The sequence below is a fragment of the Mugil cephalus genome, chromosome 13, assembly GCF_022458985.1.
Source record: "Mugil cephalus isolate CIBA_MC_2020 chromosome 13, CIBA_Mcephalus_1.1, whole genome shotgun sequence".
Lineage (NCBI taxonomy): Eukaryota > Metazoa > Chordata > Actinopteri > Mugiliformes > Mugilidae > Mugil > Mugil cephalus.
Genome location: NC_061782.1, coordinates 12083453 through 12101731, shown reverse-complemented (window position 1 = coordinate 12101731; position 18279 = coordinate 12083453). Strand labels below are relative to the sequence as shown.

Sequence of the window (18279 nt, the reverse complement as noted above, 5' to 3'; positions counted from 1 at the left end):
TTAAGACTTCTCACCATAGTTGTTATTGGGTTCTATCTTGTCATATAATATTCATTTACAGTTTCTATCCATGACTTGTAGGGACCAGTGAGTACTTCAGTAAGGCTTCCTGAATTACAGTGCTCTCTGTGGGGTGTGATCTATTATACTGTTGGTTTTTGTGTTCTTGGATCTCACTATGAAGCCACAATTGAAAATAAATTGCACATGTTGAATGTAGCCCACATTTAATGGCATGTCTTCCCATATTGGCACTGTACGTTTAACTTAGATAACACTCACTGGGAGGGAGGAGAGGCAAGAGAGGGAAAAACAAGGTACCAAGAAAAAGGAGTCGCCCAAGTTCGCTATAAATAGCAGAAAGTGCAACTCGTTTCGCTTTCTAAGGAAAGGGCAGCGCAAAAGTCAGGAAATATGAACATTTTTAAACAGTCTCCAATGACCCGCTTGCTCTGTTCTGCGAATCACTCTTGTCCCACAGTGAAGAAGCTGTTTTTTTAAACTGTCCCAAGAGATGTGGCTTTATATTAAAAACATATGCTTTCTGGAGTGATTGATGCAACGGTGTTCAAATGGTTCACGCTGATGTGTCTAGCAGAGATTTCCTGTCAATCCTACATTTGATCTCATAAAAAGAAGATTTAACTCAACAATTTGGTGTGTCTTTGTACTTTTGAACTACTTTTTTCTCGTCTGCAGATATCTCTTTCTTTCCGCTTCAGACAGTGCAGGGATAAATTATACCGAGACGCATCATGGCAGCAAATAATTGGTATCAGCACCTTGTCTCCTGGCTTTCCAGGCAATCCTGGTATTCCAGGCACGCCCCTCTCACCCTGAAAGAACAGACTTGTATTAAAACATTTTAGAGGTGACAGACAAGTACTACGGTGCTATGATATCAATTGTGCTACAAATGTTGTTTTTTTTAACCTTCCTACCGAAACACCGGGCCTCCCTTGTTCGCCCTTGTACCCAACCGGTCCACGAGGTCCCTGGCAGAAGGAGCACAAAAAACCTTTTAGCTTTCTACAATTGGCGCTTATAAGTTAATTCAATTGACTGATAATTGCTTTACCTCCGTCCCTGGTGAACCTGGCAGGCCTGGATTTCCTCTAAGCCCAGGGATACCCTTCAGATTTAAAAAAAAAAAAAAAAAAAAAAAAAAAAAGAGGAGAGAAGCACGCACCCGGTTAAACATTTCAACTCCCTCAACTGCATGTTCTCTGGGTGATTCTAGGACACGACTTAGTTGTCTCTCTGAGTTTCTGATCACACTGTAGAGTATGTGGTTGGCTTTTGGATGGTTTTCACCACGCGAAATCCCCGCCACGCAGCCAATATTCCTATAGTCAGAGATATTTTTTATTCACCTATTGGGAAACAATAATTAAATAGGAATATTTATTGCTGCGTTTTAGCTGAGGCTGTCTTGGCCACATAAAATGAACAGACACACTCTATTATATTAAATGGATACATAAACTGTTTTTTTTTCAGGTGCTTCTGTTGATGATTATGTACTGTATGTTTGCATATTGAACTATGTAGTACTCACAGGCTTACCATCAGCACCAGCAGGTCCAGGCTGACCGGGAACACCTGTGCTTCCTTGTTCTCCCTAATAAAACAGAAAAAAAAAAAAAAAAAAAAAAAATCAACCATGTGTGGCTCAAACAAATTGTTTGCGTCTCCAAGCATCACAACATATTCCATTCAAAACGTCTCTGGAAACAATGTGTTTTCTCTTAGCGTTCCTTAATCAATAAACCATGCTGAGAAAGCTGGTTTGTGACAAGCGTTTGAGCACTATGTGGGGTCAGAGGGAACATCTGCCAGCCAGCTACACTCTCAGCTCTTTTGGATCTGCTAGTAAATGTAGTAAAACCATACCGGTGACCTTATAAACACAAACATCCTTCCAGCCATGTAGGTTTTATTAACCAAGAGTCTTTCTTTTTTGCTGAGAAAATATCCCTCTGAGGTCCTTTTGTAATGGTTTTTAATGAGCGCCGTTGTTGTTACTGAGTTGATACCCTATGATCAATAAACACAAACACGTAGTTTATATCCCCTTGTTTGGTAATTTTCCATCGCAACCAACCGGTGTTTATCTCAGGGAAAGGTCTTGTTTGCTTTAATCTTTGTAAAGCACTACAAGGCCTTTCTAGACTAACCATAACCTCTTCATAATGCCAGACCTCAGGTTGACTAAGTGGAGAAAATTGGGCGCTTGGTGCGTCCATAATTTTGTAATATGTGAAGTTTTCAGCAGGTAGCAGTGCATTAAAAAGATGAAACCGCTTAAACTTCCCACACGGAAAGGTTTTTTGCCGCAAAGCTAATCTGTGTTTACAGAATGTAATGGCAGTGGTTGGATTTGACCTACTGGTTAAAGTGCAACCTCATGCTCTCATCATATAATTATGTGCAGCAACGCAGCACCTTCAAATCTGGCACGAGTGTGAGAGAGAGAAACATTGAGCCCCGTCTCGTTACAGAAGCCATTTATTCCCTCTGTCACTCCTGAGTTTACACATAAGCTAACGGAGTTAAAGATTAAGTTATTTTTCCACTTAGTTAATCTCATCCGTTCACCACTGTCTAAAGTAAATATTTAAGAAGCTGTCTGGACTCGATGAGATCTACACAGGAGGGCTGTGTGCAGAAGTAGGAACAAACTCGATGTAGTGTAATACCCTTGTCTGAGAGGTACATTTTGGTTTCAATAAAAACATTGTGACGCCAGACAAAGAATGAGAGGAGGAAAAGAAAACTGACCTTCATTCCCGGAAGTCCAGGCGGTCCAGGAGGACAAACACAGGGTTCTTGAGTTGGTTCCACATATTCGGGGCTATTGGAGCACTGTAATGAAGAAGCACATCAGTTCCACATAATACATATACAGCATGTAGAGCTCTGATGTAACCACTGACTTATATTTCTCCCCTTGTAATGGGAATCTTATTTTCATTGTGCTAAATTGTTATTTTCTTAATAGATTCCTTAAAAAAACAGCTTAAAATGTTACATATAAATCACAATAATATCAGCACAAAAGGAGGAAAAACCCCAAAAAGCTGGAACATGCAATTTATTTTATTCTAAATACCTCATCTATGTCTAATTTATCAACATTCAAAGTAGTTTGTGATTAATTGACTTAATGTTCAGCTAGGGCCCCATGTTCGTCTACGTAACTAATTAAATTATTCAATACTAACATATGAGCACATGCATTATTCATATATACTATATATAAATGCAATAAAACAATAAGATATATTGTCGATATCTTATAAAAGGAGTCTGGTCTTTCTCTTTTTAAATCTGACAGTTTAAGCTATGTTGTGTTTTTTGTCCAGAAAAAGCATCTGCTCCTCTGCTCAAAAGTCGAATTATAAATTAATTAGTAAGTAAATCACACACAGAACGAGGGGAGACGGATCGATTGTTGGCAAAAGTTTGTCATTTTTGGCTTCTCGCGTTGTCTCTTTTGATATTTTCATCTAACAACTTCGTATTGAAAACAGTACTTTGGCGCTCACTTTGTGGGTACAGGGATTTCCACGCCAGCACAACAGTGACCCACTGCTTCACAAACATGCTCACAGCCAGCAGGAAATAACAATCTATACTGAGCGCAACATGTTTGTAGCGGAGCCACATGTCTGTAGCGGAGCCAGCAAATTAGGCTATGCACTAACAGATGTGACTTAAAAGTAATACGCTGACTATAGACTTCTCACTCCTGGTGAAAAATAAAGCAACAGAGCACCGTTTCACGTCATCCATTTCTGGGTGTGTGCTGAAATGATGATGAAACGACTGGGCTGCGTGTCAAAGCAGAAGCAGATGTTGTTGGACGAGGTGAAAGCAAGTTGTCTTCTGGACATAAAAAAGAAATCTTTGTACTCACAACTCCAGGTATTTCGCACGCAGTCTCTCGCGTATTCTGCTCAGGGTCGCAGTAGATGCGCAGCTTCTGAATTTCAAACTGAACACCGACAAAAAAAAGAAGAAAAAAAAAGGAAACGTCAGCTGCTGATGCCTCCAAAACAAGCAAACAAATTAGAACAAGGGGGTAATTTTGCAACATCTATTTCAGATTTACCAGTGCTTTGCCACTAATGAATTGAAACTGCCATCGTTTAACTGCTAAAGGAAAGACAAGTACCCTCATTGGACATTGCGCAGCCAGCTACATGTTGCCAGACCTCCCTCATAGCTTGGAAGTGTATCCCTAATATTCCATTATCTGACATTTTGTTGACGCTGGTTGAGAAATGGCTCCGGAACGTCCTATGAGCTCTTGTGCTTCAGCTACCATGTGCGCAGAAAGATGATCCTCACACATGATTTGCATTATTTCCGACGTCATGAAAACATTAGCAGGACTGCATGATTGGAGACAAAGACCTAAACAACAGTTACGTTCATGAAAACACCGACTGTCTGAGTTTGAACCCAAATACAGGTTTAATCACGATAACAACGTCTGGATCTGATGTCTCTTTTTCTATGGGTAATGTCATTTAGCGTTGCATGGTCCAATCATGGTGCGGTTTTAGGGGCTCAGTTACCGAAATGTGTTTCCAGTTAAAAGCATGTTTCTTCAAAAATGATACTTGCATAAGTGCATTCCCTTTGTTAAATGGCTTAAGACTTCATGAAGCATGTAACGCTGGATCAGCACACACTGTAACATTTACTGCCAACCGGTGGTTCATATTCATATTGCGTTCGCAGCTATAATAGTGTGTGTACATGCTAGCTGGCATGGGAGATTCAGAAATTACGTTGCTGCAGATCATTTCCAAATATTAAAACGTTTCTCACGGTGCATAAAGTATATTTGCTTCATATGTCATAATCTACATACCATCTAGTTATATCAAAGGATTTAGGTTAGAAATCTCTGCATTACTTGATTTAAATGTATTTTACATGTATTATATTCCATTGGCCATCATTATGGCTGCAATAGCAACATGCCAGTCCTTTTTAATAGCTCACATGTGGGTTTTTAAAAGGCCAGTTTGTGCTATTGTTTCATAATAAAAACAAGAGTTACAGCACATTGAGTATGAAGAATAAAAGCAAGTTCTGTGCAAAAAAGCAGCAATTCTTCTTTTTCCATATAATTATCTTTGCATTAAAATGTTAAACTGCGTTTACAGGGATAGATTTGCTTTTAAGAAACTTCCCACCATATAACCGTCTGCAGAGCAAATTGCAACACAGCACCATTATGATTTATTACAATTACGGCATTTTTAGCGCAAATTATGGCAATCGAGACAAATAAAACATACTATTAATAAGGCCTAGTGGACAAAAGACCTCATTTTTGCCAGGGATTTATTATCCTCAGAGTTAAACACATCTCTTAGGGGGCAGCAATAAACGATGTGGCCCTGTGTGATCAGTGTAGAGTTTGCTTAACTCCTCATTAAACAAACTGTGCCCACTTTCTATCGTCAGATTGATATTAGATAGATGATTAGTCTGCTGGGATTTAATCAACATGTATTGCTTGATAATAGGGTGTGATGCTGACAGACTTACTGGCACTGTTGTTTCCTTTCTGACGTATTTTCCTACTTGGGTTTTTCCATTGATGAAGATGCCAAGAGAGGGCTCCAGTGATAAGGTTTCAATTTCCAGGTCATCAACGTAAAGCGTAACGTCCTCCTCGGTGACCAGCAGCCGTAGCTGGTGCCATTTCTCATCAAACAGCTAAATTTGTCAAAGAAAGGAAGGGAAAGTAGTCATTAACACTCGTTTACATCCTGGTATTGTGAAAGAGACGTGGAAGCAGGAAGCGAGAGCTCACACAGTAACCAACTGGGCAAATTAGAGGAGTGACCTTCAATGCAATGCATCCTATGAATGCATCCTATTAATTCACTAGAGTGGACAGACTACTTTGTCTGAGAATTTGAAGACTACACGGAAAGACTCCATGTGTGTTCCCATTTCTCCTGGACAAGTTGCAGCATAAAATTCAATGGTATGCTCCAGTAATTCAGCATAAAAGCCAAGATATCATAACTTTTAGTTTCAAGTGTAGGTCAAACTGCAGAAAATGCAGGATCTTACATGTCCATTGATGGAATTCACCAGCGTCTCTCTCTGTGTGGTCCTCTCCACTTTGTAAACATCCTCGTATTTCAAAAATGATCACATATCATAATGAAGACTTTATGTTTTAAAAACACACAACTGTTTCTCCAAATGCCAAAGCGGAGACAACTCCAATGACATACAGTAACCAGGGTTATCAGGAGACATTCAGCAGCTGTTTTCACACGGTGGACTTTTTTGGAAAGTTAACTGATGTTAATTTGCAAAATCGGTAGAGTTAACTTTTAGAACTATTCAAAAAAAGGTTCTCTAACACTAGTAGGCATTGACTGAAGTCAACATTGTGTTGATGAATGAAAACTGTATATTTCCATGAGCTTTTGATACAACTAAGAGACATTATTTGCATTCTGAGTTAGTTTCTGTGTTTCAAACGTCAGCTGATGCTAGGTTAGATGTCGTTAACCACAATGGTCTAAGTCATATTTGAACCTTTTTCCGAAAACAAGAAAAAATCTAATATATAACACTATATATTGTGACATAGTTTTGCAGATTTTAACCATTGCGTAAAATTCTGAGCGTGGAATATGAAAAGTAATTCCGAAATACTTTTTGGAAAATATGAAAATAGCTAGATCTGGCACTGTTTTTATTTTCATTATTATTTTTCAAAGAAAAGTCTATGTTGCAGATTTTCAGAGAATCCATCCAAAGACTCTGCCATTAGTCTCCTAGAGAGGTGGGGCAGTGGTGAAAACCATGTGATGCAGATACAGGAAATGAATGTTGTTTGACCTTAGCTGTCTGCTGCGAAAATGTGACAGTCTGGGTTCCACTCGGGTCCTCGCTGGTTGTGGTGAACATGACGGTGCGGTCCGCGCCATTTAGAGTCACGGCCATCTGGGGTTTCCCATCTCGGGACTGTATTCTCCACAGGTCCCACTCCTCTATTGCCACCGATCCTTTGTACCTCAGCGTGGCCACGAAAACGTACGATGGAGGCAGGCCATCAGGGAAAAGGGTCCTGAATTACCAAATCAAAAAAGCAAAGAAAAGTCAACTTGTGAATGCGCCAGCGGTGATTTCGATAAAATAAAAATACATGTGATTACCGTGTAGCTTCACTCAAGTCGACACGAGGCGTCACTTCATAGGCCTTGGTGCCGTAAAAAGCCCCTTGTGTCTTCTTAGCTTTTTTAGCCAAATTTAAATGGAGGAGGATATCGAAGCCCTTCTCATCGCGGGAATCTACAGGAATTCTGGCTGGACAGACCGTCTCTGTAACAGACAACGAAAGTAAAATAGAAACACAGACACTCAAGAGCGCTCTGAGATATCACTGACACTGTCATGGAAATAATATTTGACCGCATTACATTAACCAGAGCAGTTACTTGCCTTCACACAGTTTCTGTCGAATGACCTGTATAATCCTGGAAATGGCTCGATAGTCCTCAACCGAGAAGACATAAGTAGAAAATGGCTTGTTTGCAATGTCCTTCAGCTCGGCCTCCTCTGTCTCTGACCCGACACCGATCGCGAACAGAATTACTCCTTTTTTCCTTGCTGCCTCGGCTGCTTTTAGAACCTCATCTTGAGACTTCCCATCTGTGAGGACAACAGCAATTCTGGAAACACCAGCTGGGCCGCGCTCAGAGAGGCCAAACAGTTTGTCTGTAGCAAACTTGATGGCTGTCCCTGTCCTTGTGTTTCCCCCCATGTACTCGATGGACTCCATCGCCTTGATGAGGGCCTTGTTGGAGGAGTACTTCCCCAGAGGTATTTCTAAAACGGGGTCATCGCTGTACTGGACTACTCCAACCTGGGTAAACTTCTGTCCAATGTTGAAGCTTGTCGTTATGTTCACAAGCCATCGCTTCACTATTTCAAAGTTGACGTCTTCAACACTCCATGAGCCGTCTAGAATGAAGACCAGATCACACGGCGCGGTCCTACAACCTGGTGCACGCAGAGAATAGACAATTAGTATTGGTTTCAATAATCACATCTAGCTTGAAGCAGTTCATTTGTGACAATGCATTTACATGGCGTGAAATCACTTGTTTTTAATGTATGGACAACAAGGAGAAGATGTTCTTACTTCTTATGTCGTCATCTTGAGCTGCACCAAACCAATGGAGAAGCACGAAGCACAGGCATCTTAAGACACAACGCATGGATGTCGCTTTGTAGCCCATTATGCAGCAACACCAAGTTCCAATTGTGCACCTACAGGGAAAGAGAAAACATGTTTTGTCCAGCATGGGAAAGGAAAGGGGCAACGCGAAGCGTACGTGACATGTGATCCCTGTGTTATTCTGACCTTGACAGAAATTACCCTTGGAAATTAGCAGCATTTGTGCAATGAGTTCACGTTGATTGGGTGAATCTAAAGTAAAAATCCTTGTTGATTAATTTAATGCTATAATCCGTACAGTTTATATTTGTTTTTTCAGCAGGGATTTCTTCAGTTCTCATCAACTCGGCTGTATAGTTTGCAGAATCCTGTCCATGACGGACACTGCCACAAGTGTGCACATGAACGCTGTCTTGGAGCATCACGGTAAACGATACGGTCGACACTGTGCTGAGGTTAAGGTCCAAGTGAAATAAAGAATAGACAGGATAATGCGCTTTTTGGATGAATGGATTTTTTTATATGAAATCTGCATAGATAGAATAATAAAAAAGGCTGACAAATGTCAAAATAATCGAGGCTGTCAAATAAATAATTTGAGAAACAAAAGACAGAATGGAACACGTACAGCACTAACAGTAACTAATTGATCGCCTAGCATGGCAAATGTGTTAACAGTTATTACAACAGAGAGCATTTGGAGTGGATTTGGTGTAATCTTACTAGTCCCCTGGTGGATATCGCGTTTGAGCTCAGTTTTGGTGTCCACCAGTGCATGACAAAAATGTTTGTCTCTTAAACTGTTAAGTACTTCCTTATGTTTACTGGTTGGTTGCTAACTTTTACTGCCTGTTGATTGGTGCTTGGCAGGCAGCAAAGTGTTTGTCAGAGTCACTCCAGTGACCTGCTCCGACTGTAATAACCACGGAACCTAAACAATAAAGCTGTAGACGGAAAATAGAAACAAGAACGCCGAAGTGAGGTTTTGCAGAGTTGAGGGATCACTTTCTGCGGCGTCGTTACGAACAGCTCCAACATTACACAGAAATCATTTTAGATATTGACTGGAGCAACTTTAACATCAAATATAGTTGTAAAAGTGCACTACACTTAAGGGGACTTCTGACTTTCACTTTTCTTGTAAAGGCCTGGATGTGCATTCACACTGAGACATGCTATTTTTAAAAAAGTACTAAAATGCAACAGGAGACCGACCCTGCGGGACATCATGTGATGCTGACAACCTGTGAAGAAGCAGCGGTGCTCATTAGCCACCTACCTAGAATATGACATGGTTTTCTCATTGGGGCCGTAAGATGCAAATCCCATCAGTCTTTGTTTCACTTCTTACTCCCACTGCTGACACAGACACCGTGCAACTCTCCAGCAATGCCAGATTTACTTACTTATTCCACCAATGCTGTAACAGCTCTCATGCACCCATCCTCCATGTGGCGCACTCTATCTTTCCAAGCCCTCTGCACAGCCTCGGTACACCTAAGCATTTTCCTTTCAAGCCCCGTCTACCACATCCTCACATGGCACTGTCAGCTTCACCAAATAAACAACTCCTCCGACCACAGCGGCCTTAAAACCAGTGCTCAGTGTTTCCTGTGGGATTATCAGCTGTTTCCTCAAATCTTCCGCCATTTGCCAACATCTGCCCGCCTTTGGCCCAGTGGCGGAGGGCCTGCCCAGAAAAGCTTCACTCCTACACTTTTCCTCCCTCATGGATAAAACCGGTTGCAATACCTTTCCTTCCCGTCCGCTCATGAAATAAATTTAGCCGATGCCTGACACATGCTGGTAAAGCCCCACTTACACAACCAGGTGTGCCGTTCTCGGAGTGAGATTGTTTCACGCCCAAGTGAAATGTTTCAAAAATGTCTGAATACATGGGAAGCAGTCATTTGGGAAGAATCTTAGCTAAACAGTTTGTAAATGCAAGATCTCTTTTGATTTGCTTCCACACGTTTCATCTCCTTCCAGCTCTTCTTCTCCTTTTTTCCCCCTATTCATCACTTTCCCAGATCTGCTACAGCAACCTTCCTTGTGCTGATGTTTTGCCCCATCTTTTTATATCTCACTGCGTCATGATTTCGCTTTGCACAGCCCTCAGGCTCCCTGCTCTACACCTGCACAACATCCACATGGAACATGAGGATGAGATCGTAATAAAACAGTGTCAAGGTAAATGCTATATATAACACAATCAGTTAGCAAAAACTAACAATGGCTTGTTACCTACTCTGCACCGTATTTACTGGAAGTTTATTAGGAACAAATGCAACAGCTGAGCACAACAATCTGGAAACAACATGCAGTGTTACAGCGCTGAATTGGTTAGCACTGTCGCCTCACAGAAAGAAGGTTCTGGTTTGAATCTGCTGGCTGGCTGGGACATTTCTGTGCAGAGATTCTCCATCTGCCTGCGTGGGTATTCTCCGGGTGCTCTGGCTTCCTCCCACCTAACCAAGACGCGCTTGTTAGGTTATTTAGTAATTCTAAACTAGCAGTAGGTGTGCATGCGAATGTGAATTTGCAGTTTGTCTCTTTATGTTTGCCTTGTGATAGACCGGTGACCTGTCTGTGTTGCAGTGTGACTCTCACACAGTGACAGCTGGGATGGGTTCCAGCCCCCTGCAGCCCACTACAGGATAAACGTTAATAGATAAGCGAATGGAAAATCATTGTTCACAAGAGATAAAGTGGGCTATTAAGAATCAGATAAAAATACCAAAACAGTCATATTTAGATTTGACACAATGAGTTACCAGGCAGAAATCAAACTCTTGGTAGCGTCTGTAGCAGATATTAAATCATCTCTTACAATAGTTTCCAATGCCTGAAAGAAACTGCTGATATCCTAAAAGGAAGCGGCTGCAAATGAGGACCAGATATGTTTCGTACGGCGTACAGTAAGTTGCAGGGCTTGTGGGAAGGACTACTCGACTCATAGCTACATCTGATCGTGACACACGAAGCTCAGTGAAACGGTGGCCAGGACATAACATCTGCCCCGACAAATGCTTTAATTCGTCGGCGTCCAAAGAGGGGTCACACAATTTAATGACTGCATTTTTCCACCGTGTAAACTCTGCGTTGAAGCGACACAGACGAAGAAGGCTCTGGGCCGCCGCGGTTGTGCAAGACGTTTCTCACTTCTGACTTTTTCCCCACTAGAGAGCTGGAGGACATTTTTGGAAAACCCCCTGACTAACAGCGTCCAGCCAGGATGACTTCCCCCTCCATTGACTTTCCCCAAACTTCTACACCTCTGCTCGAGCCACATGGAATTCATTTGCACCATCAGACAGTGAAATTCCAGCTGTGGAGAGTGACCAAACACATGTTGTCGTGATGAAGGGAATCAACCTTCCATCCAGGAATAAAAACGCAACATTACACGTGCGGCGCTATGTGTCCATGCTTAGGGTTGGAACGCACCCATTCCATTGTCATTATGGACACGTATTTAGTGGCAATCAACAGGTGTGCTTCCATCTCTCGTCAGTACCGTCCCCAGTTATGATATTTAGGCCAGAAGAGACACTTTGTTGATCCAAGACTTAGTTTTAGTGATTGACTGGCAGAGCTCTTATGCTGGTATGCACTGTCTAAATATAACCACCGCGTGACATTCGTTCTGGGTTCAGCCTCTCAATTGTTGCAGTACTTTTTGAACTTTCCAACGTTTTATGCAAAACTTATTTTGGTGACGGCTCCAGCTGGAGATGCTTTTCAGGAAGCTGCTCGACAAATGATTCCTCACATTTCCCCAGATAGCATTTCGCATGTTCTGGGTGGGAGTGATCACACAAATATTAATGGCCAAAACGGAGGTCATAAATTGGATTTTCTTTCTTCATAAGAAGCCTTATAGTGCATTTCGAATTACTGAAATAGATTTTGTTTGTTTGTTTTGTGCTTGCAGTCCATGTACTATAGCCGCAGGCTTTAACTTCACTTGAACTGTTGAAGTTATAGTTATCTGCAACAAAATTGGCAAAGGGAAGTTGTTCCATTCCAGAAACAACAACTGCTGTTCAGCATGAGCAGTGGTTGCCAAGAGCAGGGGGGACTGATTTAACTGCCAAATTCTTCTAGCAACAAGGGAAAGCCAAACCCTATCAGTTGTTCTCTGTAGAAATCTGTTCAGCTAATCCCAACAGTTCAATAAAGGTTTGTAAGACATTAGCATACATCTTTCCTGATAAGATTATCGCTTTCAGATGAGTGGAGATATTTCCTAGTTGGACAGATTGTTTCTCTTGATAAACATGCAATCTGGACACCTGGAGAAAATATGGATACAATACATGCAATATGAAAGAATGTAGCTGCGCAGAAAGAAAAATCTTTTTTTTACGAGATGTGAAATAGCCAGGAAAAAAATCCTGAGGTGATTCCATTCATTCTTTTCGTGGTAGAAGAATAAACAAGGGACTGATAACGTAGCTAATGTCTTCAGTATGCAACTGCAGCACAGAGTCTAAGACACTGAACAATGACATGTTTGCACATTATAAGACGCGCAGACAGATCTGTTAAATATTCCTAAATAAAAGCCGAAAGGTTCACTTCAGTGATCAAGAACCGACTCCCTAGAATGTCGCAAGCTTCTTAAGCGATAAACCTGAAAAGATGATCTTTATGCATGAATGCATGACCCAAGTGCAAAACAGCATCTGTAAATATTAGAAATACACCATGTCCCTTCATTGAAATGACACAAAATAAGTCAAAAGTTACCGGTAAACGTCCAAGCCCTTGTGTGAATTCCCATTAATCCTCTCATTGAAAGCCAGTGATCAATACTGTTCTCGGCTCTGGGTTTACAGAAACTGGATGTGGGGAGAAGTGCACATGTTTCTCTACTGAATGAAAGCCTGCCCTTTCCAGGAGCTCCCTCTGTCTCCTGTGTTTCTGTCCTTCTTCCTCCCCACCGCCCCCCTCTCTCTCCGGACTTTTACTGGCCCACAGCCACCCTCAATTACCATGGGTGGAAAGAGAAGCAGATAAGGGGAGCATGAAATAGGGAAGCAGGCAGCCCATCTATGACAGTCTGAAAGGAAAATAATAGTAATGAGCAAAAATCTCCTTCCAAGTGTTGAGGGTTTGGATCGTGAGTGGTTTGCTCGGGGCACAACCATAGAACATGAGGTTTTCTGGATGCGAGACAAGTAAAGGATCAGCATAAAACTCCAACAAAACTAAGGCACACATGCTGATTCCTTTGCATGATCTGAAGTGCTCAACGGAGCATTACACTACTCACTGTATGAATTCCTCCACAGTCATTTCCCTTCATCACTCAAAGGGACAAGCAGATTATGTCTGCAATGAACAAGGTGTGAAAAGCTACCACATGCACAGCTGGAGGTCATATGAAAAGCAGACCTGAAGCAGCTATCTGTAGAGTAGACAGGTTTCACTTTAATCCCCTCTAACAAGTTTTATCATGTTTGTACTCAGGGACCGCCTGCTCTGCGTTAACCAACAACGGCTTCACTGTTTCCAGGATCGCTTAAAGGCTCCTGAGAGACTGACAGTGTAACGAGCCCTTTATTGTATAATCAATTTCTGAACTTAAAAACAAAAATAAAGATATACAAGAGCGGTTTTATAGCGGCTTTGACTCATGATGGTATGTACTGAACAGTATAGCTTAAGAGATTCTTTCATAGCATGAGTCAGGTATATGTTAAGGTCATTGATAGAAAAGATGATTGATCTAAACCTCAATTACTCAACTTCAATAGTAAAATATTTTAAATTGAAAATCTCAGATTAAGTCACTATCTAAACTGAACCAGTTATGACTGTAATATTGGCGTAGCTGTATTATTATGAACTGGATGCCTGTAGTGACATAGTCTAAGCTGCTGCCAAAGAAATCCTCAGCGAACGTCAGATTGGTTCAGAGATATCTGCTACGTAATTCCAACTGAACATTTCCTACTGCTACAGCTTCACAAAAAAAAAAGCATTTAATTGACAAAACTAGGGTTGACTTTTTTCTCTGTGTCCTGTTGTTCATCAACTGACGTCATGTGGAGAATGAATCAGCCAATGGTCGCTCATATAATGATGGAAAAGAGTCCAATTATTGACGACTTCTTCATTAAAACAACAAAAGGTTATTTTACTGCCCCCATAAATCCATGCAACTAAATATTAAAGCATGCTCTATTACTATCACTGACTAAGTCATGACCAAGTCAACCAGTACTGAAATGGTAACGACCGCCTCTTTCACATGCTTCAGTGAGCCACAACATTATGACCACTGACCGGAGAAGTCAACACCACTGACTATCTTACGTCAATTCACTGCTGAGAAACTTTTGATAATGTTGTGCATGAATGGTGTATAACTGCAACACAATGATGTATATATTACTCTGCTGTTAGTCTGATGTGTATATTTGTAAAATTATAACGTTCAGGGTAAACGAAACAGCCCAGCGATGAACCACAAACCTCATGGACAGTCTCATGTCCTCATGGACAGTCTGAAGCTCAGAGCAGCCGCGTTTTCCCGACTACGGCCTTGTTGACCCTGAGCCTCAGCACACTCTGGTGGATCACACGTGCAAATACTGAGCTGGTGTCTGGAGCCTGGGAGTGGCCGACCTGCTGGTGAGACTAGACTTTCCAGCGCTGAGTAATCCTCCGTCTCCGTAGACCCTGGTCTCTGGTTTATAACCAACAGGAGGTGCACATGAAGGAAACCAGAGGGCAGAAAGTCTGTGTTTATACACTCAACATGCGGAGACATTGATCAGTATGATCATGTGGTCAGATCTGATGTGATTACCTGCAAAATATTTAATGTGGGTAAATAGGTTGTTTTAATCTTGCAATTCTGTCACTAAGGATTTATTGTATTAAATTGTGGTGAATAATCTGCTTACATAACTTGTGCATTTTCAAAATAACTAAAGGCCTGTGTCCATTCTTAGCAGAGCAAGGGGGAAAAAATTAAAAATTAAATGAAATTAAATCCTAACAAAGCCTTGAGTTTAACATCCACGCAATATTAGTGGCTTTAATAAATGTCCTCTCTCACAGCCACTTCCTGACTCTGTAATGCAGCAGTTCTCCCAAATCTCTTCTTTATTGCAAATTATGAAGCATCAGATATTTTTTTTTCTGTTCTGTTTCATCACCTCCCACCCATGATGGCGCAAGATGTTAGTTTGTGCTTTCCAAAAACGAACGTGAACTTGCGCCTCTCTGACATGCACGGCATTAAAACGTATGTGAAATGTTTACAAGTTGGCACTAACAATCGAACTCCTGTTTAGAGATTTGCTGCTAAGAGACTCGAACGATGCCAAAAATCCTCACTATTCTTCATAACAAGTTTGGGAAAGGCTGATGAAAGATGCTCGAAAATCATTAAAAACCTGTTTTCTATTTAACTGCTTACAACTGCAAGTGGTTCCCATCATATCGACCCACAGCCTCAGAGAAAATGAGTAAAGTCCTTTTTAAGAGATTCCTGTATCGCCCTCTTTTTCCATCATGACTATCAGAGCACTTTTTTTTTTCTTTGGAGTGAAGGGCATGAATCAGTTTGAAGTTCAAACAAATGTGCAACTGGTTTCCGCGAATGAAAAACTAAATAAATTTTACGCAGAAGTCGAAACCAGAAAAAGTTTACGCGATCCGCCCATTTGGCCCCGTCTCGTTCTGGCATTGTGTTTAAACGTGTGCGTGTGGTACAAAGGCTGAGTCAGTATAATTAATGAAATAGAGAACCAGCAGCAACAGCAGCATCACTCTGCTCAATTTCACTACTATAAAACACAAAAACAGGTTTGGTTTATGTCCTATATCAGCTATGATCTTCCGTGTCTGGCAGTTGCTCTGAGGCATTTAAACAACTGCCCAAGACAACATAAGACCTCTCTATTATAACCTGATTTGGTGCCATCGCTTTGAAGCTCAACTATACTAGGTCGTTATAATCAGCTCACATGCATTAAGCTGTATTTATCATGATCACTTGACTGGTTTGCCACAGAGATAAATAGTGAGCATGTCTGATGCAAACGATTGAGCCCAGAAGGAAAATAATTGTGGATTACTAATAGTTTCCATGACAGATGTGACCATAGCATCCTTTGGTGGAACAAAGCAGTGCAGCATGGCACACATGATGCTGCACTCACAGAAAGGGGTGGAGGATGATGACAACGTACGGCCTGCGCACGGAGGACCCGAGGCCGAGCCAGGAAAGATGCTGAGAAGAGCCACATGCTGTCTCTCGCAAGTGGCTCCGTCTGATTCGACGTGCGGAAAGCAGTCATTAGTTTTCTAAACTCATTAGGTCTTTTCTGGGCCGCAGCATTCCCAGAGACTTTCCCAGAATACATTGATCACAAAGAACGGAAATGACCCGTGCAGGGGCGTCGGTCCGTTGCACAGCTAATGTCAGTTGACAAGCAGGATACCTCATACCCTTTAAGCAATTTAAAGACTCCTACCTATTTGACAGCAGGGGTTACATCTGGATGGTCCGTGCAGGCAAGGAATGAAAGGGCAGGTGTCAAACCTGTCACATGGGGAGATGCAGAGACTTTTACATGTAGTAGTCTAAATGTCTACAACAGCACCCCCATCTCTAAAATCTAAACGTAGGGAAACCATTAATATTTATTTAGGAAATTCAACAGAGGGTATGCAAGTGACGTCACAGCAAGCGGAAGTCTCTGTGGTTACGGACACTGAGCGGAATGAGTGGAATGGAGATTAGCCTTGTTAGTTTGAATAATAGGCTTCAAAAGCGTCCAAATTGTAAAATTCAATTAAAAATGGGCAAGAGCGAGTGACTGTAGGAACAGATATGAAAAGATATCTGTAAAAATATATCTCCGACTGCCAAAGAAAAAGAGAAGTAAATGGACCGCTGCATTACTAGGCACTGAAACCTGGTGTTGTGTTTCACATTTAGTGTCCGGTAATATTAGTATATGCAGTATTTTTTGATGAAGTCATACCTTAAGTTACTTCTTAAGTTACGTCCTGGGGGGCTGTCAGATAAGTTTGTTGATGTTGTGGTTTTGGCGTAGTTATGGAATCTTTGCGATCACTCCTCGTCATCCTTTTAACGTCCGGTCAGAGCTAGCATGTATGGCAAACGTTACTTCTCAGTAAAGCTCTTAGCGTTAGCATCTTTTATTTAGCTACATTAATCATAACTGAAACTATCTAAAACTGTCAGAAACTGAGTCAACTCCAGTTCTCCTTAATTTGATCTGATAATCCACATTTTTCCGTGTCTCGCTTTATTTACTAATTCATGTCACCATGCTTTAGCTACTTACGGGGGCGTGGCCCCAGACGGCAGTGACGTCAGTGCTTACCCTCTATTACGTTCCAACAAGAGAAAGTTACGCACTTTAGTCTGACGGTGCCACTGTCTTTGGTTTTGTTGGTTCGTGTTATTTTTTTATTAACACCCTATCTATTTTTTTAAAAAACTTTTTTGTTACATAGCGTCATTTTTCCAACTGTTTATGATCACTTCCTGTTTTACTTTGAATGCTACTAAACTCTCTCTCATTCCAGATTTCTTCACTTCCCCCTTGTGGTTGCTGAACCTAATTGTTAGCCCCGCCCTGATATAGTTAATCTGTGTCTCGTTGATGCACTTGTACTTAGCCTCTGTGTTTCGGTCCCAGTTTGGCTCTGTTCACCTTGACAGAAGCCTCTATCATGTGTACATACTTGTTTTGAGTTGTTTTGTTTCCTTGTGATTTTAAGATTTTGGCTTTTGTCTCTTTAGTCAAGTATAGAGTTCGTAACCACCGTCTGTGTCTTCGGTTGTACAACCGAGCCCTCCTCTACCTCTACTCTACCTTCCTTTTTTTTCACTGTTTTATTTAGTTCAAAGTTTGTGTTAAAGCTCAGTTTTAGCATCAACTTCGGGTCCCCACTTCCACTTCAGCACTTGAAACCAAAGACATCCAGCTGTGCAGTGGTTGTTTACCACAACGTTAACGTGAAAACAAAAAGTGATTTTAGTCTCTCGTTGGCACCTA

The 18279-nt window shown here is 41.4% G+C and overlaps 1 protein-coding gene across 2 annotated transcripts in view; it reads right to left on the bottom strand.

Annotated features, from left to right (window-relative positions):
• col21a1 (collagen, type XXI, alpha 1) overlaps positions 1-16743 on the bottom strand; it is a 28748-nt gene extending 12005 nt beyond the window's left edge. Inside the window, exons 1-12 of one of the 2 annotated variants that reach the window (XM_047603908.1) lie at positions 16723-16743; positions 8192-8319; positions 7489-8049; positions 7203-7368; positions 6886-7114; positions 5569-5739; positions 3920-3997; positions 2782-2865; positions 1559-1621; positions 1079-1132; positions 942-995; positions 783-836 (exon numbers count right to left, since the gene is read on the bottom strand). In XM_047603908.1, the coding sequence (XP_047459864.1) occupies positions 783-836; positions 942-995; positions 1079-1132; positions 1559-1621; positions 2782-2865; positions 3920-3997; positions 5569-5739; positions 6886-7114; positions 7203-7368; positions 7489-8049; positions 8192-8288 (1611 nt within the window). In that variant the 5' untranslated portion in view covers positions 8289-8319; positions 16723-16743. Of the gene's footprint in view, positions 1-782; positions 837-941; positions 996-1078; positions 1133-1558; positions 1622-2781; positions 2866-3919; positions 3998-5568; positions 5740-6885; positions 7115-7202; positions 7369-7488; positions 8050-8191; positions 8320-12979; positions 13141-16722 lie in introns of those variants that run through there. The other variant, XM_047603907.1, reaches the window with a different exon arrangement.
• Positions 16744-18279: the final 1536 nt, after the last annotated feature.